Raw genomic sequence first — 23,166 nt, forward strand, 5'->3', positions numbered from 1 at the left:
ATGTAAGAAGGGAAAGTATTATCCCCATCTAACAGATAAAGAAACCAAGGCCCAGAGCAATGATGGTACCTGGGCCCAAAGTAGCAAAGCTAGGAAAAGCCAGAGAAGAGCAGGAACTGAGCCCAGATCTCAAAGAATCCGAAGCTCTCAGGGGCCTTCTGGTCCAGAATCTCTTCCCATCTCCCACATACCCCAAGACAGGCCCATTCTGTGAGTCCCGCCCCTGCCCTAGGAGTGGGCCAGGCAGGCCCTGTGGGCTAGGCGCAGAGCAAAGCCTGAAACACCCCCTCCTCTTCTGGGAGCCTATACCACCTCTCTGCCTCTGACTGCCCTGGGATGCTGCTGTGCCCCTGGGGGCCAGCCTTCTTCCCTAGTTCCCTCAAACACTCCTCCCTCACTCTATGAACTTGAGGCCCCTCCCCATCCTGGTTGCCCTCTGGCTAATTGATGACCTCCCTAAGCTGTGGCCCAGAACTGACCCCCCCCCCCAAAGTGCAGGTGACCCTGCCCAGGGCAGAGGGCAGGAAAACCTCTCTTAACCCAGCCCAAGGTCACCTGCACTTTAGACGCAGGTGGGCTTACCATACACTGGGATGCCAAATCTTTTTTCTTGTTTTTAAGACAAGCTTCCATAGAAGTCTTCCATAGAGCACCAGCCCTGAAGTCAGGAGGACCTGAGTTCAAATCTAGCCTCACACCAAACACTTGACACTTACTAGCTGTGTGACCCTAGTCAAGTCACTTAACCCCATTGCCTAAAAAAAAAAAAGCTTCCAACTAACTACATTTCCCAAACAAGAACTCATTAAATTGACCTCTCAGTGGGGTGATATGCTGGCTGGACAGAGCCTTCTTCTTGGATTAGACTCAGCCCCAGGCCTCAGCCCGAGAGAAGCCAGAGGCCATCCGTTCATTCAAAAGGAGCGGGCATGGTATGGCTTCAGCCAGAGCCAGCCAAGCCACACTCCTCCTTATTCTCTTTTGGAGGGCTACTTCACTGGTAAATGAAGGGAAGGCAGTGGATGAAATTTAATTAGACTTCAGCAAATCCACTGACCAACAAGCAAAGTATTTGGTAAATTGCCTTGGACCATTCTTATGGAAAAGCTGGAGAGACAGGCGCATAGCACAGTCAGGGAGATTCCCCAGAGAGGAGTCATTCATGGCTGTCTATCAGCTCGGCAGGCGAAAGGTCCTAGCGAGGTGCCCCAGGGATCTGTGCTGGGCCCTGGGCTGTTGAGCATTTTTATCGATGCCTTAGATAAAGACCCCTCCCCCTGATCTCCACTATAGTAGGCCCCATGCCAGCTATGTTTTATTTCACTCCCTAGCCCAGTCCCTTGGCCACTGTACATAGGTCAGCATTGAAGTGGAAAGACAAGCACACTAATACATTGTTAGTGGAGCTGTGAGTAGATCCAACCAATCCGAAAAGCAAATTGGGATTATGTGAAGAAAGGGACTAAAACTTTGTCCATCTCCTTTGACTCAGAGGTCCTGCTGGGGCTGGGCACTGGCCCCTAGGAGGGCAATCACCAAAGACAGGCCCCACATACACACACGAAGGTATTTATAGCCACACTTTTTGTGGTAGCAAAGGACTGGAACACAAGAGATGCCCATGACTGAGAAACAAGCTGTGAATCTGATGGAAATAAAAACAGGGCAACTGGACAAACATGGGGAACGATGCCCCAAGACGACCAGAGGGCCAGTGGGAAGAACGGCACCTGAACTCCAAGACTGTGGTGGGCCCCAGAAGGCAGCTCCTCTCATCTCTCTGCTGAGGTGGGGGGCTACGGGTGGGGAATGCTACCTACAGTGCCAGAGGTTTTGGATGTTTGCTAGTTCTGATGGACCCTTTTGTTGTCCTCTTGTCCACAAGAAGAGCAGACAAGGCATTTCCTCTCTCCATAGTCTTAATTAGCCCTTTTGTGTTTTGGACCCCCTGGCCCTCTGTCAGTCAATCCAGGAAAGCCTAACAATGAGGTTTTTAAGAACAGAAAATAAAATGTATGGGATTACACAGAAAATCATTATATGGAAATGCAGTTATCATAATTTTTTAAAAAATAAGTTCATTAAGCCCTGATGGAGAATCATGAGTTATCTTCACACGTCAGTAAGAAAGAATACCTTCTTTAGGTAATGAAAAACACAAACTGCATTTCCCATAAAAGACACGTGTGTGTCCCCAGCCATTCTAGCAGCTGGTACAGATTCCTCTGGCTGGCCTTGGGAGGCACCCCGCCCCCCCAGCCTGGCTCCGGCTGACCTTGCCAGACTGACCACACTTAACTCTGCGCCTTGCCCTACACACGCCAGCACCACTGACCGGCTGGACTTGGCCTGCCTCACCTGCTGCCTTCCATCTCCTGCCCAACACCTTTGCGCAGACTGTCTCCCTCACCTGGAATGCACATGCTCTCTCTCTCTGTCTCTCTGTGTTTCTCTGTGTGTCTTTCTATTTCTCTCTCTGTGTCTCTCTCTGTTTTTCTCTTTGTGTCTCTCTGTGTCCCTCTATTTCTCTCTCTCTGTTTCTCTCTCTCTGTGTCTCTGTTTCTCTCTGTGTCTCTATTTCTCTCTGTGTCTCTCTGTTTCTCTCTCTGTGTGTCTATTTCTCTCTCTGTCTCTTTGTGTCTCTCTATTTCTCTCTGTGCCTCCGTGTTTCTCTCTGTATGTCTCTGTTTCTGTTTCTCTCTCTGTGTGTCTCTGTCTCTCTGTGTTTCTCTCTCTGTGTCTCCCTCTCTGTTTCTCTCTGTGTGTCTCTCTATTTCTCTCTCTGTTTCTCTCTGTGTGTTTCTCTCTGTCTCTGTGTCTCTCTCTGTTTCTCTTTCTGTGTGTCTCTCTCTGTCTCTCTCTCTGTCTCTGTCTCTCTGTTTCTCTGTGTGTCTCTCTATTTCTCTCTGTCTCTCTGTGCTCTCTCTGTCTCTGTTTCTCTCTCTGTGTCTATTTCTCTCTCTGTCTCTCTCTGTGTGTGTGTGTTTCTCTCTCTCTCTCTCTCTCTCTCTCCATCTCTGTTTCTCTGTGTCTCTCTCTCTGTTTCTCTCTTTTTCTCTGTGTCTCTCTGTCTGTCTGTCTCTCAGAATCTCTAGTTTCCTTCAAAGCTCAGTTGCGGTAGCATCTCTCACGTCTCCAGTAACCCTGCACTCTCCCCCCCACACCAAGCTTTTGTGTTTCCCTTTCCCAACTCTACACCTCATATGCACGCACACACACATACACACATGTGTGCATATGCATACACACATACAAGCACACAATACACACATGCAATGCAACATATACACATACAGGCATAGCATACACACGTGCACACATGCATGGCAAAGCATAAACTTGCTCAATGCTCATGCGTGCATGCACACATACACACTCATGCCCACATATTTTTTTCCTTATAAACATCACCTCCCTGTTGCAGGCTGATACTCTACAAGGCAGGGGCAGGGGCTATTTGTGTGCCCAGCACCGAGGACACAGCATCCCACCCTTGAGGAGTGTGATCAGTCAAACCTGTAATGAGGTGGTCCTGTGGCCTAGGCCCAGCGCCCCCCACTTCTCTGGCAATCATTCCAATCTCAGTATTCTTTTCAGTGAAAAGAGGCAGTGAGTGATCGCCTTCCAGATCAAATGTGTGACGAACAGAAATGTTTCCCTGTGTTTGACGTCATACTCCTTCCAGAGAAATAGCAGGCCCTCACTGAAAATTAAGATCTTACAAGAGAGAAAAAAAGCTTCTCTGACAAAAGCACTTCCCAGCAGCAGATAACAAAGCCAACGGAGAAGCTGGGAGGAACTGCCTCCCACCCTGGGCCTCAGGAAGAGGTCTTCTGGTGGGTCCCATGCAGCGCATCTCTCTCCCCATGGCAGCAGGCCCGTCAGCCCACACAGAGCTCCCAAGGAGAAACCCAACGTCAAGGGACGGACTTCCTAAGAGGTGTTTCCTGAAACGTCTCCATGAACAGGGAGAGCCTTCCTCCTTCCATCTGTCCCAACAGCCCTAATCAAACCTTCCATTTCCTACATTGAACATTATAAATTCACTAATGCTTTCAAAAACTTTCTTTACAGAAGGTCAGCTTTCCAATTCATTTCATGTCACAGATCTTGAAAGGGAAAGATTTCCCCTGAGGGAGAACCCTCCCCTCCAAGGTGACTCTTTCACCAAGTGTCCTGAACGGCTTTCCCCTCTGAGTCCTGAACCTTTCTCCAAAGTCTCCCCGCTGGAATCTACCTGAAGTTCTCTCCAACAGGACTTCTCCTTCTCCTTTGCCCTCTGCCCTTCCCTACTCTACCTGCAAGGAAAAAGGGAACCTGCCTTGGAGCTCAAGGGCTCTTCGCTGAGACCCTGAGCGGGACACCCGTCCCCCCAACCAGGGGCCTCCCAGCGATCTGACCTGGAGCCGATCAGGACACCCCGACATGCTAGGGGAAACCTTTCCTCAAAAACAAAACAGACCACAACAAAGATCCCAACGGCCCTCTCTGAGCAGTGACCCAGATTTTGGAGATTCAGTGGCTGGAAGAAAGAGAGAAAGACAGAGAGAAACACCCACGCTGCTGCTTCTGCAGTTTTTAAAGAGCCTCTTTTACACAAGTGTGGGATGCCATAGCTTTTTTAGAAATTTTAACATACAGAACCAGAAATTCTTCTTTCTATGTGAAGTACCTATTAAGAGACTGACCTCTTACTTGCTATCCAACAGCCTTTTCTCCATCCTCCTCCTTGACCTCTCTGTGTCCTTTGACACTCTGGATGAGTCTCTAGGTTTTCAGGATGCCCCTCCCCTTTCCCAGCTCTCCTCCTCCCTCTCTGATGGCTCCTTCCCAGTCTCCTTGGCTGGATCCTCCTCCAGGTCATACTACTAGGAGGTGTCCCTCAGGGTTCTGGCCTGGGTCCTCTTCTCCCCTCCCTCCCTGTTGCATCACTTGGTGATTCCATGGATTGAATCCCATGGAGTCAATGACCCTTTCTTTGTTAATCAGCAGATCTACCTCTCTTGCCCTAACTTCTCTGTTGACCTCCAGTCTTGCATCTCCAACTGCCCACTGACCCACTCAGCACTGGACGTTCCACAGATATCTTAAAGTCCACATGCTCCCAAATGACTGTGCCATCTTTCCCCTCAAACCTTCCTCTCTTCCTAACTTTCCCGTTACTCCTTAGGGTACTGCCGTCCTCCCACTCAACCAGGCTCAGATCTAGGTGTCATTCTCAACTCCTTACTCTTACCCCCCTCCCCACCCCCCCAGCCCAATCTGTTGCCAGGGCTGTGGGTTTTACCTTCAGAACATGTCTCACATACACTCCCTTCTTTCCTCTGACACTCACCTCACGCCTGGATTATTGTACTAGATGCTGGGAGGGGGGGTGTCTCCCTGCCTCAGTCTACCCTCCACCCAGCTGCCAAAGGGATCTTCCAAAAGCACAGGTCTGACTATACCACCCCTCTACTCAAAAAATCTCCAGCGGCTCCCTATCGCCTCCAGGATTAAATAGTCAATCCTCCATCAAGTCTGGGGTGAAATCCCCCCTTCTGTAGAAGTCATTCCAACCCCCCAATGCTGGTGCTTCTCTGTTTTATTTCCCCTTTATCTTCTATACATCTTATTTGCACGTCACCTCCCCCCATATCTCTATCTTTTGAATCCCCAGCACTTAGCACAATGCCTGTCACATAGTAGGAGCTTACTAAATGTTCAATCACTGACTGAGTGACTAAACCCCTAAGACAACTGTGGGGCAGGCCAGCAGCCTGAGAAAATCCTGGCCAACTCCCAGGCTGATTCTGGTGAACAATCACTCTCACATCCTCCATGTCCTGGAGAATCACTAGCCAGGCCTTACAGGTAAGAGTTCTGTTCCGTCAGGCCCGAGTGCTGTGTTCTGTAACTTCACACCTCCTCTTAGAACCACACCACAGTCAGTGGGCTAGGTTGGGGGCAGCTTACCTGTGAGGAGCAGATTAGGCCCCAGCAGCTGAGGAACAGGCTGAGGAGGGCCTGGCAGAATCAGCTAGCAGGAGCTGCTAGCCACGGCTGGCCACGGGACAGACTCTCCTCAGTGGAAATAAGAGTGAGGCCCAAACGAGACGGCCCAGCAGACTAGACTCACTCAGCCCAGAACCTGGCAATGTCCCCTCGACAAACGAGCTACAAGGAGTCACCCGCAGTCAACTTCTCTGGGTATGCTCAGGACCCTCACTGTCCAACGATGCTGGGCCAGTCTCAGCAACACCCCCTCAAGTAGCCACCGTACTCTCCTGACAGTCATGTTTGGCCGTATCTACACTGCAAGCTCTCACTCAAATCCACGCCGTCACAAGCCTGGGAATTTTGCCAATATCTACATATTTGAGATTCAAATGTATATTTTCCATGACCTACTTGCTCTGAGAGAACAAATTCTCTCTTTAGTCCAGCAAAGATCATGGCTATTGATAATAAAATGAGACCAACATAACCTAAGAAATAAAGCAATATTAGCCAAAACAAAGCTAATAGAACACAGTTATGGATTCAGACCTGGGGGTGGGGGAAGAAAGGAAGGAACTGCATTCAAGGTCACCTATTGATTTTGGTGAGGAAACTGAAGCCCAGCAAGATCGGGGTTACCTAGGGGGCATGGGCGGAGTTTGGATCCGATCTCAGCTCTGCCAAGGCCAAAGCCAGGGCTCTTTGCCATGATGGCTAGGGCCCCATTAGTGCGAGCAGGGATTCCCGGGAGGGGTCACAATTATATAAAATATGGCCGTTGGTTCCAGCCCAATGGAGAAGTGCACTGAGAATGTGAATAATGCGGCCGCTTCGAGGATTTCTTATTCATGTGAATCGGGACCTGCACTGTCGGTCCTCTCAGCAATCTGGAAAGAAAATACACAGAAGACCCAGCCACGGTCCACCTGGCACCTTAGGACCAGCCAAAATGCTCAAAAGCCCAGAGGGTTCTCCAGCAGGTGATAAGTGGTTTTTTGAGAAGCTGTGGTCAAAATCACTGAGGGGATGGCAACCTGTGTCAGTGGAAGCATCCACATGGATGAAATCACAGGTCCTTCAAGGAAGGATAAACAAGAGATGTGGGGTATGTGACTTAGCATAAAAGGTCACATCATCCACAAGCCAGAGGAGCAGAGGAGAAATCACCTGTCACATCTAGGGGATAAGGGAAGAGTTCATGACCAAATGAGAGACAAGGAAGATCACAAAAGGGAAAATGGACACTTTTGATTGCACATTTTTGCACAGAAAGCAATGTAGTTAAGACTAGAAAAGAAATAGTTAACTGGATTTAAAAATCTTCATGTTTCTCTGATAAAGGTCTCATGTGCAATATATGTAAAGAACTGGTTAAAGTTTATAAAAACAAGTGCCATTCCCCATTTGATAAATGGTTTAAGGGAATGAAGAGGCAGTTTTCAAAGAAAGAAATCCAAGCTTTCAAAAGATACATGGAAAAAAATGTTTCAAATTACTAATAATTAGAGAAACGCAAATGAAAGCAACTCTGAGGTTCTCCCTCAGAACCCACTAAATCGGCAAAGAGGTCAAAAAAAAATGAAAATGCTGAAGGGGCTGTGAAAAAAAGGGCACACTAATGCATGATTGGTAGAGCTGTGAACTGGTCAAGCTATTCTGGAAAGCCAATTTGTAGCTATGCCCTAAAAGTCACCAAACTTTGACCCAGAGATATTACTCCTAAGCCTACCCCCAACAGACATCAAGGAGGAAAATGACCTACATATGCAAAAGTATTTATAGCAGCTCTTTTTGTGGTGGTAAAGAACTGGGAAATGAGAGAAGGTTCTTGAATTGGAGATTGACTGAATGAATTCATGAACATAATGGAATACTATTAGTGCATAAGAAATGATGAAGGGGATGGTTTCAGGGAAATCTGGGAAGACTTGTATGAACTGATGCTGATTAAAGTGCACAGAACAGGAACAGAATTTATACAATAACAACAGAAATGTAAAGATAAACAATATGAAAAGGCTTTGGAAGTCTGATCAATGCAATGATCCCAATGAACCAATGATGAAGGGTGCTCTTCACCTCCTGACAGAGAGGTGATGGGCTCATGCTGTGGAACAAGACTGGTACGTGGGCTGTGGCCAATGTGGGTATTGGTCTCTATTGACTGTGCATATTTGTTATAAGGATTTTTTTCTTTCTTTTTTTTTCAACTTGGAAAGAAGAATAAAATAAATTCTTAATCGAAAAAAAAAAAGCTCAAAGTAAAAACAAGGAGGGAATTATGGGAGAGGTACTACAGGCTCCAGAAAGCAAAAGAATCAGCAATCCCCCAAGCTATTGAGCTTCACGTCCACCTGTCCTTCCATAAAGGCAGAATTCTGGATTTCCATTACAGGAATAAAAAAAAAAAGAATATTTAGAAAAGAACTCAATGAAAGAGGTTGTGGAGCAGGGAGAGAAGTTTTCATCCAACAGCGACATTGAGAGGACCAAGGGAATTGACAAAAAAACGAGCATAAGCCATTCCTCAAAAGATGGGGGTGGGGGATAAGAACCACTTTTAAAAGGTATGCAAAGTATCAACAAATATATGGAAAAGTGCTCAAAGTTAGTGAGAGGAGAAACGCAAATGAGAATGAGGCTGAGGCTCCTCTTCAAAGCCAAGAAAAAAGATAAAGGATGAAAAAACATGCTGCAGGGGCTGTGGGAAGACAGGCACGAGGAGCCTAACTCTAACCCTGGTGGAGCCACGAAGGGTCCAAAGCACCGTGAAATTCTGTGTGGGAAGAGAATGAAACAGGCCATATCCAAGGAAGTCAGACAGAGAGGCTCCATCTCTGAGGTGGACATGCAGCAGCCCTTTTGGTGGTGGCAGAAACCTGGCCACAAAGGACTGCTCACCAATCGGGAGACATCATGGTGCCATAAGAAACAAGAGATGGAGGAGTCAGGGAAAGGAGGCTGCCCGTGAGCTTGGGGGACACATCTCCCCAGACAAAGCAACCTTAGAGGACAAAGAGTTGTGGGCTGGTGTAAACAGAGACAGACCTTCACTTGGTGTTTTATTTAACAAGATGAGCCCTACTGACTCTATCTAAAAGCAGGCCCCCACAGTCTTGGAGACTGTCAGCCCCACCAGGATATTCTGATAAGACCAAGGTCAGAGAAATACATTATCCCATCGGAACAAATTTAAGTTTTGCAACTCCTGAGACCCCAAGGTTGACAAGTTCTAAGTCTAAGATTAACACATTCTCCTCCAAATCACCTGACACCCTGTTCCTACTACTCAGGGTGTCCAAGTTAGGAAAGTGGATGAAGGGGACACCTAGGGGGTGCAGTGGATAGAGCACTGGCCCTGGAGTCAGGAGGACCTGAGTTCAAATCTGGCCTCAGACACATAACACTTACTAGCTGCATGACCCTGGGCAAGTCACTTAACCCTGATAAGAAAGGAAGAAAGAAAGAAAGAAAGAAAGAAAGAAAGAAAGAAAGAAAGAAAGAAAGAAAGAAAGAAAGAAAGAAAGAAAGAAAGAAAGATGAGTAGTCTCAGGTGACAAGCTCCTTTTGCCTATCACCCCAGCCCCCAAGGTTGTATAAAACTCTCTGTGTGTGTCCCTCCCTCTGCTGGACAGGTCATGATCTACCTGCCAAACCTATCAATTGATGCTAATTAAGGTTTTTATCTTCTGACTTGCCTCTGGATTTACTGACCTCCAGTTACATGGACCAAAGTGGGAGGAATTACTCTCCAGGAGGATCCTCGGACCTCTAGGTTGAGGAATTCATCAGCAGAAGCAATGCCGAGCAATGAAGGCATAAGAACTTATCTAATGATCACAATACTATAAATGAAGACGACATTGAAGGGCAGCTGACGCTGGATTAAAGGTGGGGGCTAAGTCTGGTTCTGGATGAAAACCACCCTTCCCTCTTCTCAGTAGAGACCATCACATGGAGGCACTGTGAGTTGGAGTGCTTCTGAACCGCTCTTCTTTATTTTGAGGGAGGGTGAAGTGTATGACAGAAAGTGACTGGGATAGCTGTGAAAAGGATTTGATAAAGCTTCTTTACACAGTGGATTGAGCGCTGGCCCTGAAGTCAGGAGGGCCTGAGTTCAAATCCGGCCTCAGACCAAACACTTGACACTTACTAGCTGTGTGACCCTGGGCAAGTCACTTAACCCCAATTGCCTAACCAAAAAAAAAAAAAGCTTCTTTAAAAATGAAAGAAAGCAAAAGCAGTGCCCACCAAGAGCCAGCCCAGCTTCAGTGACAGCAGATCATGCCAGACTAATTTTAAGCAGTTTCCTAAACTGGTGGGCCGTGGGAACCCTGTAAATCTAGGGGATGCCTTGATTTTTAATAACACACCTGAGTAGGTCACTCATCCCCCTTTGTGGACAACACGGACATGGGAGAGGATAATCCAACGAGGTGAATTCAAACAGCTTGGATTGAGGGGCCAAGCACTCAAGGGCTTCTAAATTTGATCCCCCCCCCCCCCCCCACAGTGGGGCCTCCCATTGCTCAAACATGCCAAGTTCTTGATGCTTGGAATTGCTTGCTAGCTCCTGCAAAGCTTTTTGCCCTTTCTGACTCCTTCCCCCTCTTTCATCTCTGCCTGTGGTAGTCCTACCCATATTTTGGGCCCAGGCCACCCCTTTTCCATAATGCCCACCCTCTGTAATCACCGAACAAAGGCCCCTTTCCTCTTCCTGGGCCCATGTCAGAATTGGAAGGGCCTCAAAAGCCGTCTGGTGCAACCTGGACCTGACCAAGTCTTGCTGTGATGGCATCCAAGATGGTCTAGCCTCCCTTAGCAAAAGCAGGAACCCCTTGCCTCCTAAGGAGGTGGCAGTGGCCGACCCTCAATTTTAGCTAGCTGCCAGGAAGGCTTCCTGAGAATTAATACTCAAGGTCAACTTGTCTGTGAGTGGTCCAATCTAATACACATAGCTCAAAGCTAGCTTCCTAGGCACTGGTGGGGAATAAAGAACAAATTAAAACAATGCCTGCCCTCAAGGAGCTTACGTTCTTCTGGGAGGTTATAATATATAAATGGGGGGGTGTGAGTGATAACTGGATAAGAGGGAGAGAGCAGCAATGAAGAGGTGGGGGGCGAGGGTCAGGAGAAGATTCCCACAGAAATCCTAGTAGAAAAGTAGGGAGGAGGAAAGGCAGTGAGGAAGCAAGCCATTCCAGGGATGAGGGTCAGCCCCAGGACTCCTGCTTGGCTCTGGGCCATTTTATGAGCTAATCAAGGACTAGGATACAAGCAGAGACATCAGGCTTATACAACTTGAAAAGGACAAGGCCAGAAGGGATAATTGATACAATGGATGACCATCAGGACACAAAAAATCCTGACAAGTTGTGACACAGGAAGAATCTAGTAAGGTGAAATTGAATAGGGATAAAGTCTTATATGGAGGTTAAAATTTGAGTCTACAAGTGTAAGGTAGGGGAGATATGACTTGATAGCAATTTGTCTGAAAGAGGTCAGGAGATTTTAAGCGACTGGCAGCCCCACAGGTCAGTGGGACATGACATCCAAGAAAACGGATGTGATCTTGAAATGCAGGGGCCCCCCTGGGCCTGTTAGCCCACCCCTGGACATGGGGTTCAGTCCTGGGCACTCCCATTTAGGACAAACTGGAGAACAGTCAGATGGAGATGGCTAAGAGTTTAAGCCAGAGAACAATCAGAGGAAGGAGTTGGGCGTGAAGGGGTACAAAATTTAGTCTGAAGACAAATCCAGAGGGGCCATGAGAACTATCTTCAGTTGTTTAAGGCTGCTGCCCCAAAGAAATTAACTTATTTCCCCAGGAGTCTTTAGAATGAGGAATAATGGGTAGAAACTGCAAAGCAGCAGATTTAGGCTGGATGAAGGAAAAATTTCAAACAAATTAAGAGCCTCCCAGAAGGGCTGGGCTGCCTGCGGTGGCAGAGGTAGAGAGGCAGAGACAGCTTCTGCTGATGTCCTTCAAGAAAGCTGAATAGATGGCTGTCTGGAACCTGGGCTGTCCAGACGCCCCGCCATCACTGAAGGTCTCTGACGAGGAGAAATGAGGGACAGCAGTCAAAAGGCTTCTTTCTCCATCGTTAAGTGGGAGGTGGCTAGGAGGGGCAGTGGAATGATAAAGGAAGGGATGGCTGGCAGAGGACCAGAGACCTTTGGAGCGGCAGTGACCCCGGGCAGGCCAACCAGTCGGCTGCCACGAAGAGTAACCGGACCATCAGCTGCTGGGATAGAATGGACAAAGGAAAGAGATGAGTCGGAGGGAATGCACTGAAGGGGGAGACTGTTGTAGTATTGTAGCTTCCCCACGAACCTACAATCCTGGCTCACTTTATTGTGCAAACTTTCCCCATCTGGCTTGCTCCAAGAGAGCTTAGCTTGCCATTTTTAGAAGGCTGATCTGGTAGGCTTTTGCCAGCCACGAAGGGCTAAGGACAACGCCTAGTGTGACATTCAGCAGAAACACCTCTGGGCACCAGCCTGGCCCACCTTGGTTCCTCGGGCCATGGCTTGGGGAGACTAGCCTCTGAGGACAATGGCTGTCCCCCTTCTCTTACTGAGGGCTGCTCTGTATAGCAGATATATTGTGGTTCCCCCCGCGGCCCCAGAATTCAACCTCCCACCCTCACCATCTGCAGCCACATGAAGAAGGCTCCCCCTATTTCACATGAAAACGATCCTACCCTTGCATGGAGGGGAGGAGTTACACTGGCCCCTCCACAAGTGTCGCCAGCTGACCCCTGCTCGTGGGTGGCCCCGGCTCTTCAATGGGAGCCTCGGCAGATAGGAGGGCCGGGCTCCCTGGGGTCTCTGTGCAGCCTGCCACCCTGTAGCACCACATGGGCCCCAGCCATTGGAAGGCTCCAGGACAGCCCTTTGTCAGGCTTTAGAGGTGCTGGGAAGGAAGCCCTTCTCTCTGGCCAGTCTAGTACCTCAAGGGCCGGCTTAAGTCAGGTAAATTTCCTCTGAAGTCCAAGAGGAACAAGGACAGAGTCTCTAAGAAGATCCCAGACACTAGGCATTGGGTTGTTCTACACGGTTTCAGACAGGACAGGGCCCCAAATCAGAGCTAGGCCCCTGAGGGCCAGCTCTGGCTAGGCCTCTCACTAGCCATCCTTTCTGGGCCTCACTTTCCTCATCTGGAAAACAATAGCTAGCATTTCTATAATGGGTCAAGATTTCTAAAACACTTTTACATATGTTACCTCATTTGATTAAAAATAATGACAGTGCTTGCAGCATTCAGCACAGGGCTGCTGAGGAAAGTACTTTGTAAACTAAGACGTCACAATGCAAAGATACCAGCATTCTAGAACCATGATGTATGGTACACAAATGTACACCCCCCCCCTTACTTTCAAAATAATTACAGCGATGGACCCATGGAAGTAAGTAGTTAATAAGCACCTGCTATGCATTAGGCCTGTGCTAAGCACTTAAAAATATTATTTCATTTGATCTGATCCTCACAATGACTGTAGGAGGTCAGTGTTATTATATTCATTTCACCATTGAGAAAACTGAACCAGGCAGGGGGAAATGACTTGTCCAGGGTCACACAGCTGCCAGATTTAGAAGCAGGTTTTCATGACTCCCTGGCTCTATTACTAAGTAATACAATGCTGCTACTAAGTCATTCTACTAGTATTGGCTACTCTGTAACCGTCGCACAGTAAAAGCACCCAATAAAATTCTGAGATTGAGTTAACAGAGGAAGAAAAGGCAATCAGGGCTGAGACCATGGAGAAAGGCAGACCCAGACCCAGCCCCGGCCCACGAAAGCTCCCACTCCTGACGAAAGGCCCTCACCAGGGCTGGCCCAGCTGGCTTCCAGTCACTGCCTCCCCAAATGAGCCACACTGCTGTCCATGCACTGGGGGACAGGCCCACATACCCCAGAGGTCACTTGTCAATGTCCTTCCTCAAATGTCACGCTCCAGATCTATTCTGACTGGGAAGGAGCAGCTTGAGACTTTCACCACCCGACTTATGGACGTGAGACCTCTTTTGAATGAGGCAGCCTTAAAAAATAATCACAGCAGCTTTCTGGGCTGCCGTCCCCTGCTACTAACTCACACTAAGCTCCCAAGTCTGCCCACCACCCACACCTGGCCGCAGCCCCTGACCCAGCCGGCCTGCAGGAGGTCCAAGCCTCATAATCACAGACTTTAAAAGTGCAAGGGACTGGCTGCTAAGGTCAGCTCAGCCAACTCCCTCTTTGACAGAGAAAGAAATGGAGCTCCAGAGATATGAAGGGGTCTGTCTGAAATCTCCCAGCTGACAAGTAGTGGGGAGCGAGGGCCAAGAGAGGGGAGAGGGTCTGTCAGTCAGCCAACAAGCACCTACCTACTGTGTGCTAGGCACTGTGCTAAGCACTGAAGATACAATGAGGCAAAAGACAGGCCCAGTGCCCAAGGAGCTCACAATTGAACAAGTGGAGATACAATATACCAACAACTACGTACAAATGAGATGTAGACGGGTAAATCGGAAACAATCAACAGAGGGAGAGCCCCAAGATTAAGAGGAGTTGGGAAGGGCTTCCTGCACACCTCGCTCTGAGCCCAACAAGAATTATTTCTTACCAACCAGGCAGAGAATCCATTAGTTCCCTTTTCAACTCCACCTGGCTGCCACAAGTCCCACCTAAAACCCCATCTTCTACAGCTGTGTGTGTGTGTGTGTGTGTCTGTGTATGTGTGTGGTAGTGGGGGGCTGCTGTGCTGCTGTTAGGATTGGATTGAAAAAGTGTGTGTGTGGGGGGTAGGTTTTGAAAGCCTTGGAACACCAAATAGAGGATTTTATCATTTATCCTGGAGGTGATAGAGAGCCCCTGGAGGTCAGTGAATTCGTGTGTGTTGTGTGTGTGTGTGTGTGTGTGTGTGTGTGTTGTGTGTGTGTGTGTGATAACTGTATCTGTGCTTGAGGAAAATCCCTTCAGTGGCTGAATGGAGGATGGCCTGGAGTGGGAGAAACTATAGGCAGGCAGGCGCCCCAGCGGCCACTGCAATGGTCCAGGTAGGAGGAGACGGAGCCCTGTGGCAAGGGGTGGCAGTGTCAGAGGGCTGGAAGGATGGTGTTGCCCTCAACAATAAGGGGCAGTTTGGAAGTGGGAAGGGCTTGGAGGAAAGATGATGAGTTCAGTTTTGGTCAGGCTGAGGTTAAGAAGTCTACTGGACATCTGGTTCAAGATGTCTAATAGGCATTTGGAGGTGGGAGACTGGAGGTCAGCAGAGAGCTCAGAGCTGGACAAAGAGATTTGAGAATCATGAGAATTACAAGGCCTTCGGCAAATGCATCCAAATCACCGACAAAGAGCAATGCAGTCATCCTCCTATCCTGAGCCTCGGGGCTGCACAGCCATAAATAGCCTGGGGTGATGAAAGCACAGAACTAGATGTCAAAAGACCTAGGCAGAATCCTGGCTCTACCTCTAACTCGGTGACCTTAGACAAGTCACTTCCCTCTGGGGCAGAATCATTCAAGGCTCCTCCTAAACCATCTGGCTCAGAAGGGTTTACCTCACCTGAAGCAGGGACACATAGACAGGTCTGGAAAGAGCTGTGGATAAGCTGGGCTCTCTTCGCTCCCTTCAAGAGGAAACCCTACCACAAATGCTTGTCATGAGGGGCTGAGTGCCTTCCCCAGGATCACACAGCTAATAAATATCGGAGGTGGGCAGGATTCGAACTAAGGTCTGACCAAGTCCAGCCTTTCCTGTGGTACAGTAGATGGAGCGCTGGAAACCCTGAGGTCAAATCCTGTCCCAGACCCTTACTAACTGTGTGACTGGGCAAGTCGATTTACCTCTGCCTGCCTCAGTTTCCTCATCTGTAAAATGGGGATCCTAATAGCACCCAGGTCCCAGGGTTTTTGTGAGGATCAAATGAGATAAATAGCATTTGTAAAGTGCTTTACAAACCTTAAAGCTTTACATGAATGTTAGCTGAAATTATTACTATTAGAGCCGTAATCTCTGACAATGACTGAGCTAGCCATGAAATTTTTATCTAAGCTCAAGCACTGAGTTTCCACCAGTCATACGACCTTAATTGTGGCAACCTGGCTTCCAAACCCTTCTCAGAGCCTGTAAGTAGGCTCCTATTTTCAACAATTCCTGGGGGCACTTTTTGTCTCTTTCCTACACCCCCCCCCATTCCCCAGCCGCCTTCTTTGCTAAGTCCATAAAGGACCGAGAGGGAACAATGCAGCTCAGGCACTGCGAAGCTCCAGAGTCTCTAACCCTGCTTTATTAGCCGGGGCACACACCAATGATACGCTCATTTCTGGTCCTATAAACCACAAACACGTTTAAGAGACGAGAGTCTTTTCTGTTGGGAGAAAACAAAGAAGGCAAATAGTCACAATGACCAATAGCTCTTGCAAACCTGGCTAAACATTCCTGAGCTGTCCCTGCCATCAATCCACCATCGCAGATTTAATAAAGGAGAATTCTAGGACTCAAGCAAGAGAAAAAGCAAAATGCCTGACAGAAATGAAAAAAGGGAGATGAAAGCCGGGGGGACTTCTATTATTGTGAAATACAAATGACTGACAGACCCATTTTATTGACTAGGCAGACAGCTAAACAAACAAACAAATTAGCACAATTCTCCTGTGTCACTAAGGGACAGTAAGGGAGGAGAAAGGTTTTGGGGGCGCTCCCATCCCTTGGACACCTATGCTTGTAGGGGTCCAATCTCTTTCAGCCCTCTCCAGAAAACCACGCAAGGGCACCTGCTTTACTGCAATTGTAGAGTCAATGAAGTTCCTGCATTCTGCACGCTTAGCCTCAGGACATTAAAACACACACACACACACACACAACCCATGGGGAACAAAAAACAGCAGTCAGAAGAGCCCCCCAACCTGCTCCAAATCGGAAGAATCAAGTGCCATCGACCAGGCTGATGAGCTTTAACATCTGACTGTCCAGTGGATGGGCTTGAAAAAGAAAAAGCAGCTCCCCCTCCCCCATCCCAGCTCGCCGGCCACTTTTCAGATTCCCTTTCCTGTCCCCCTCCTAGTGGAGGGACCCGTAAAGACAGAGGACCTGGAAGGGAGGGCCCGGGACAAAGCTTTACAAAGCGCCCACGGTGACAGGCTGGGCTAGCCACGGGCCGCTGCAAAGGTCTCCGAGCCTCTCCCGACCTCCGGAAGAATCAAAGCGGCATGAATGTCAGGTGGGGCCCCAGGCTGAAGGGAGAGGCCGAGATGGCAGGCGGATCCTGGGGAGGGCTGCGGAGGGGAGAAGAGAGGGGGAAGGGGAGGTGGCAGAGGGAGGAGACCGCCCCGAAGAAAAGCTCTTCCACCAGCACCAGCCTCAGCCGACAGCTTACTCCCCCTGCACCCCACAAAGAAAGAAAAGGAGTCAGCGCTCAACTGCACGTACGAGCAAGCACTTAAGAAAGCTAAAGAAAAGAAGGGGGGAGGTCTGTCGCCACACCCCTGCCCGAAGATGTGCCCCGCCCCAGTCCCAGCCCCCCTCCCCCCTGGGGTGAGCTTGTCAAATCCAAGGGCTTGGGACAGGTAGCTTAGATCTGGAGAAGAGGTGGCAAATGGAGTGGAGGGGGGAGGGGAGGGGGAAGCCGCGCCTCCCCCCCCCCCCCCCCCGCTCTGCCGTGCCCTGCCCATTCTGCCGAGTCCTCCGGCACATTCGAAGTCCAGGATCTCCCTTCAAACTTCGGGAGCCCGGCCCGGGGCGGCAGGCTGCTCTCTAACTACCGCCCCTGGGAACACAGGAGAAAGAAAGGAAGGAGGGGCCGGCGCCGTGCACCTAAACGGCTCACCTCCCTGCGGAGGGGGGAGCTCAAAGGAGCTGGGGCACCCTCCCTCTCCTCCCAACAGTCTGTCCCGGGCCCCCTGGGAGGCTCTATCTGGTCGTGGAAGCCCCACGGAAGGGCGAAGCAGGGAGGGCATCGTCTCCCACCTCCCTGCTAGTCCCCAGCGCCCTCCTCGCACTTGGAGGGTCCATTTCGAGGAGAATGAGCAGGGTTTCACCCCCCCCCACTGGTTCTCAGTCCCATCCCCTGGACCTGGAAGGTCCATCTCCAGGAAGAAAATGGGCTCGGCCGACCTGGGCATCGTCCTCCCGGAGTAGCCCCTATCCCATACCTATCGCGAAGTAGACGAGCTCCAAGGAGTCTGGCATCACCCCCTCCAGCCAGTCCCCAACCCCCTCCACAGATAATTCCCCCCTCCCCCACCCTTCCCCCCTCTCCGAAGCTGAGGAGGGGCATCTAAAAGAGTCCGGCACCATTCTCTTCCTGTCCTAACCCCCTAGGAGAGGTGGTGTCCGTCTCGATGCAGAAAAAGAGCTCGGAGGAGCTGGGCATCATACACCCCGAGCCCCCTCCCCAGAGCACAGTGAAGGGGGAGAGCATCTCGATGCAGAAGATGAGCTCATCGTAGCAGGGCACTCGCTTCCCTTGTCCCTGCACCTGGGAGTGGGGGGTGTCCTCGAACGTATAAGATGAACTGAACGAACTCTTAGGAGCAGCAGGGCATCCTCCCCGCCTCCGCGCAGCCAGTCCCCCTCCCCTCTGCAGCCCGCTTTCTCCCAACCTCCCCCCACCCCAGTCCATCTCAACGTAAAAGATGAGCTCAGGGAAACAGGGTATCCTTCCCCCTCCCCCTCTGCAGCCCGCTCCCCCTGCACCTGGGGGGGGTCCGTCTCGGCGTAGATGAGCTCATCGGAGCACAGCATCCTACTCCCCTCCCTTTCCAGCTAGTCTCCCCCCCCTCCACAGCCCCCTCCCCGAACTTGGCGGGGGGGTGGCTGTTCATCTCAGTCCAGAAGGGCAGATTGTGCATCTTTGCCCGCCCCCCGTCTTCGTCCCCGTCCCAATCTCTCCCCTGTTCCCTGCACCTGGGGGGGGGTCCCTCTTGATGTAGAAGATGAGCTCAGCGGAGCACTGCACCCTCCCTCCCCTCCCCTTCCAGCCGGTCCCTCCCTCCAGCCCCCTCCCCGCACCTGGGGGAGGGAGGTCCATCTCGACCTAGAAGACGAGCTGGGCAGAGCAAGACATCATCGTTCTCGTCCCCCTCCCCGCACCTGAAGGGGGGGGTCCATCTCGATGTCGAAGATGAGCTCAGCGGAGTAGGACATTGTCCCCTCCCCCTCCAGCTGGTCCCCATCCCCCATTCTCTTCCCCTCACCTGAGGGGGGGTCCACTTCGCTGTATTAGATGAGCTCGGCAGAGCAGGACGTTGTCCTCCCCCCAGCAGCCCCCTCCCTCTCCCCCCGCACAGTACTCCGTCCCTCTCCCTCCTCCCCTCCGCACCTGGGGGGGAGGTTCCCATCTCGATTTTTTAGAAGAGCTCGGCGGGGCAGGACGTCGTCCCCTCTTTCCCTCCCGCTGTCCCCCTCCCCCTCTAGCCCCCGGTCCCCCCCCAGCACCTGGGGGGTCCATCTCGCTGCATTCGAGGAGCTCGGCGTGGCAGGACGACGTCCCCTCTCCTCCTGCAGGCAGCCCCCAGCCCTCCTCCCCCTGCACGGTCCCCCTCCCCCGCACCTGGGGGGTCCATCTCGATGTAGAAGATGAGCTCAGTGGAGTAGGGCATGGTCACGTCCCTCCAGTCTTCGCCTTCGCCGCCCTCGCCGCCTTCGCCTTCGCCTTCCCCGCCGTCCTCGCGCTCCATGCCCCACGGCGGCGTATACATTGCTGTCCCGCGGGGGCTGGCCGCGCTCCTCCGCTCCCCACACGTACGCCACCCCGGGCTCGCCGCCCGCTCTCGGCCCCGGCCCGGCTGCAGTCCCAGCTCCGGCTCCGGCTCCGGCCACTAGAGTTTCATTTTAACGGCGCGGAGGGAGGGGAGGGAGGGGAGTGGACAGCCCGCTCGCCCTCCCCCCCAGCCCGACCCCGCCTCCCGCCTAGGAAAGACCAATGCCGCACCGGCCAGGGGGAAGGGGGGGAGGGGAGCACGGGCTGCCCCTGTCTCAAACTGCAGGAGCCCTTCAAGAGGGCCACATGAGAAATTCGAAAAGAAGAATATGTACGGAGACGACCGCAAAAAGTGGGGCTTTCCAGGCCGGTCTCCCCTATCCGTCACCTCCTCCCAAGGCTCTCCCCCCCCTCAGTGGAGTATGGTGGTACGACCCAAGAACTGGCTAGGCGCCGGGCGCTGGGGCCGGGAGACTGTGAGCCGCGGGGGGAGGGCGGGGGCAGAGCGGAGCGCTGCGATTGGTAGAGGCCGGTTGCGGGAGCCGGGAGCCTGCGTCTTTTGTCTGCCTTGCTCCAGGAGAGGCCGCGCGAGGCGGCTGCGCGCCCGGTAGAAGGCCAATCAAAAGGCGGCCGGCGCCGGCCGGTGTGTAGCTGATTGGTCGGGATCCCAGTTACCAAGCGGGACAAAGGCAGAAGGGGCGGGCCCTGGGAGGGGGCGGGGGAGGGGGCCCGGCCCTGAGCGCGCGGCTCTGCTCGGCTGGCTCAGCCCGACGCGCGGGGGGCTCCGGCTGCCCGGAGACAGCGAGCAGCAGAGGGGGCGGGGCCGGCCGGAGCCGGGCCTGGCCCGGCGGGGCGGGGCGGAGCTAGCGGAGGAGCAGAGCTCCTGCTAGTGCTGCCTGGAGACAGAGTCTGAGGGGCGGGAGCGGGAGAAGCAGCACCCCCCCCATGTACACACAGACATGTACGTGCATGTACATCCCTGTGCACTGCACACACATGATACACGCATGTGCACGTCCGCAGGCCACCATGATGACACATTGTGCATTGTCCAGGCACCCTTCTGCTGTGCACTGCACACGCATGACACAAGCCTGAACATGGGTTCCCAAACACCCACACACCGTGCCCATACGTTGTACATTGTCCAGACATGTCCCCCCAGCTGTGTGCTGACACATGTGCACGAACACACATCCACACACCATGCCATTACCAGTGTGCGTTGTCCAGACACCCCTGCCCAGCTGAGCACAGGCACCTGCACAGTTCTTCCTGTACAGGTACGCAGGCGCACGCCCAATACAGACAAGCATGTGTGCAGATACACGTACAGTCCACATCGGTGAGTATACATATCACAACTCCATACTACACGTGTGCAGATACAGCCAGCACCAAGAGCATATACATGGTATACACACAAGAACAACACACGCGCACACACACACACACACACCAGCCCACAAGGTCTCTTGTCTCTGGTGCCCTGGGACACTTCCTGGACCTAAGTGTCAGAACTTCGAGTACCAGCCCGCCCTCGTTCTGGAGGAGGCCCGGAATGAGAAGCGGGCTGAGCTCTCGAGGCTCCCAGCTCAGCTCTGGACAGAAGTCCTGAACTGGCTGCGTGTTCCGAAAGGCTTCCCAACTGGAGCTGTCCACTAGCTGGGAAAGAGGGGTGGCCTGAACCGAGAGCCTCTATCACTTTTCCTTAAGCCCTGGGCTCCCCACTGCGGGTTCCCAAAACCAGAAAAGGCCTTGGAGGAGACACACACACACACACACACACACACACACACACACAGAGACAGAGACAGAGACAGACAGACAGACAGACATAGAGAGACAGAGACAGAAAGAGCGAGAAACAGAGACAGTGAGAGAGATAATGAGAGACAGACACACACACACACACACACACACACACACACACACACACACACACACACTCACACACACAGAGACTGACTCGGCCCGGCCCAACCCAGCCTGGCCCAGCGCAGCGCAGCAGAGACGTGGACTTTGAGAGCTAAGCCTCTGGCAGGGTACCTTGGGCCCTCGCCCCCCACCCCAGCGACTCTAGTTAATACTCCAGGCACGCCCAAGTGTCCCAGTCTCAATGGATCAGGGGCGGCCCAGAGGCAGGGGCATAATCAGAACGGCTAGCGGGGCAAGGCCCCCGCGTATAGTATGTGTACCGTGTCCGGAATTGAGACTGGGGCCCCCAGAACAATACCGTGCGAGGAGGCGAGAACGACTATATTTCCTCTTTCCCCAAGAGTAACAAAGCCCATTGTGCTCCTGTTGGCAACCGCCGCCGGCCTGCAGGCCGCCGCGCCTCCTGCCCCTCCTACCCTGTGCTGCTGGGCAATGTTGAGGTGGGGGGGGCACGGTTGCGCCCCCCGCCATTCTTCTCCCCCACTTTGCCTTCTGTCCTGACTAGCCACTGAGCTTCTACTACTGGGGGGAGAGGGGTGCTCAGGGATGAGGGGGAATGGGGGGAGGGGAGTGTTAAGAAACGATGGACCGAAGTAGCAGGGCTCTGAGATCCAGACGGGAGCCGCGGTCTCTCGGCTTTGGCCGTGTCCCTGGCAGAGGTCCTAGCCTGCCCTGATGGCCGCTTGCCTCCCCGCCAGTCCCCCGAGCCAGGCTTGGGCAGCACACCAGGAAGAACATGCCGGTGGGGTTGTTTTCTCCCAACTATGTCCCTGTTCACTCCGGGAAAATGAGGGAGAAATAAAAAAGCGGGCAAAAGAGAAGTTCCAGGCAGCTGCCGGCCCCTTGTCTCTGTTTCCTGGTTCCCCTATCTCCACCCCACTAAACAAAGGCTCTCCCTGGGAGCTGAGCCCTTTCCAAGTTGGGGAATCCAGAAGGCTTGGGTTCAAACCTTAGCTCTGCAGCAGGGTCCCTAGGTGACCTCGTACAAGTTCCTTCCCCCCCTCCTTAAAGTGAGGGGGCGGGACTTTGACTAAATGCTCTCTGAGGGCTCTTTCAACCCTCATTCCTTTGACTGAGGGAGCAGAAGGCACTTGGGCTGATACGTTGGCTAACGGAAAAGCCCTTCGGAAGCGACTGTCCATGCTTGCCTCCCCTCTAGAAAGGCTCTCTCAATTAGGTGGAGGCCTGCAGTCAAGAAGACTTGAGTTCAAATTCTGCCATAGACACTAGCTGTGTGATCTTGGGCAAGTAATTTAACCTCTGTCTGCCTCAATTTCTGCATCTGTAAAATAGGGATGATAGTAATAGCACCTACTTCATAAGATTGTTATGAACATCAAAGAAAATAATTAATTGTAAACCATTTAACATAGTCCCTGTCACATAAGGGATGCTTAATAAATATTTATTCCCCTTTCCTCCTCCTTCTGACCCTAAGTCCAGGTCCAGGAGACCTCTGGGGAACACAAAAGGGATTGGTATCAATTTGGGAAATATTGTTCATGGCTGGCATAGAATACTTTTGCTGATGATGAAGGGGATGGTTTTAGAAAAACAGAAGACT

The 23,166-nt window shown here is 51.7% G+C and overlaps 1 protein-coding gene across 2 annotated transcripts in view; it reads right to left on the reverse strand.

Annotated features, from left to right (window-relative positions):
* Nucleotides 1-19,817, reverse strand: part of PIK3R3 (phosphoinositide-3-kinase regulatory subunit 3) — a 63,526-nt gene extending 43,709 nt beyond the window's left edge. The window contains exon 1 of one of the 2 annotated variants that reach the window (XM_020987639.2): nt 19,515-19,817. In XM_020987639.2, the coding sequence (XP_020843298.1) occupies nt 19,515-19,662 (148 nt within the window). In that variant the 5' untranslated portion in view covers nt 19,663-19,817. Of the gene's footprint in view, nt 1-19,399; nt 19,457-19,514 lie in introns of those variants that run through there. The other variant, XM_078156612.1, reaches the window with a different exon arrangement.
* Between the last annotated feature and the right edge of the window lie 3,349 nt (nt 19,818-23,166).

Source organism: Phascolarctos cinereus, unplaced genomic scaffold, assembly GCF_003287225.1.
Source record: "Phascolarctos cinereus isolate Bilbo 61053 unplaced genomic scaffold, phaCin_HiC Scaffold_5;HRSCAF=322, whole genome shotgun sequence".
Taxonomy (NCBI): Eukaryota; Metazoa; Chordata; class Mammalia; order Diprotodontia; family Phascolarctidae; genus Phascolarctos; species Phascolarctos cinereus.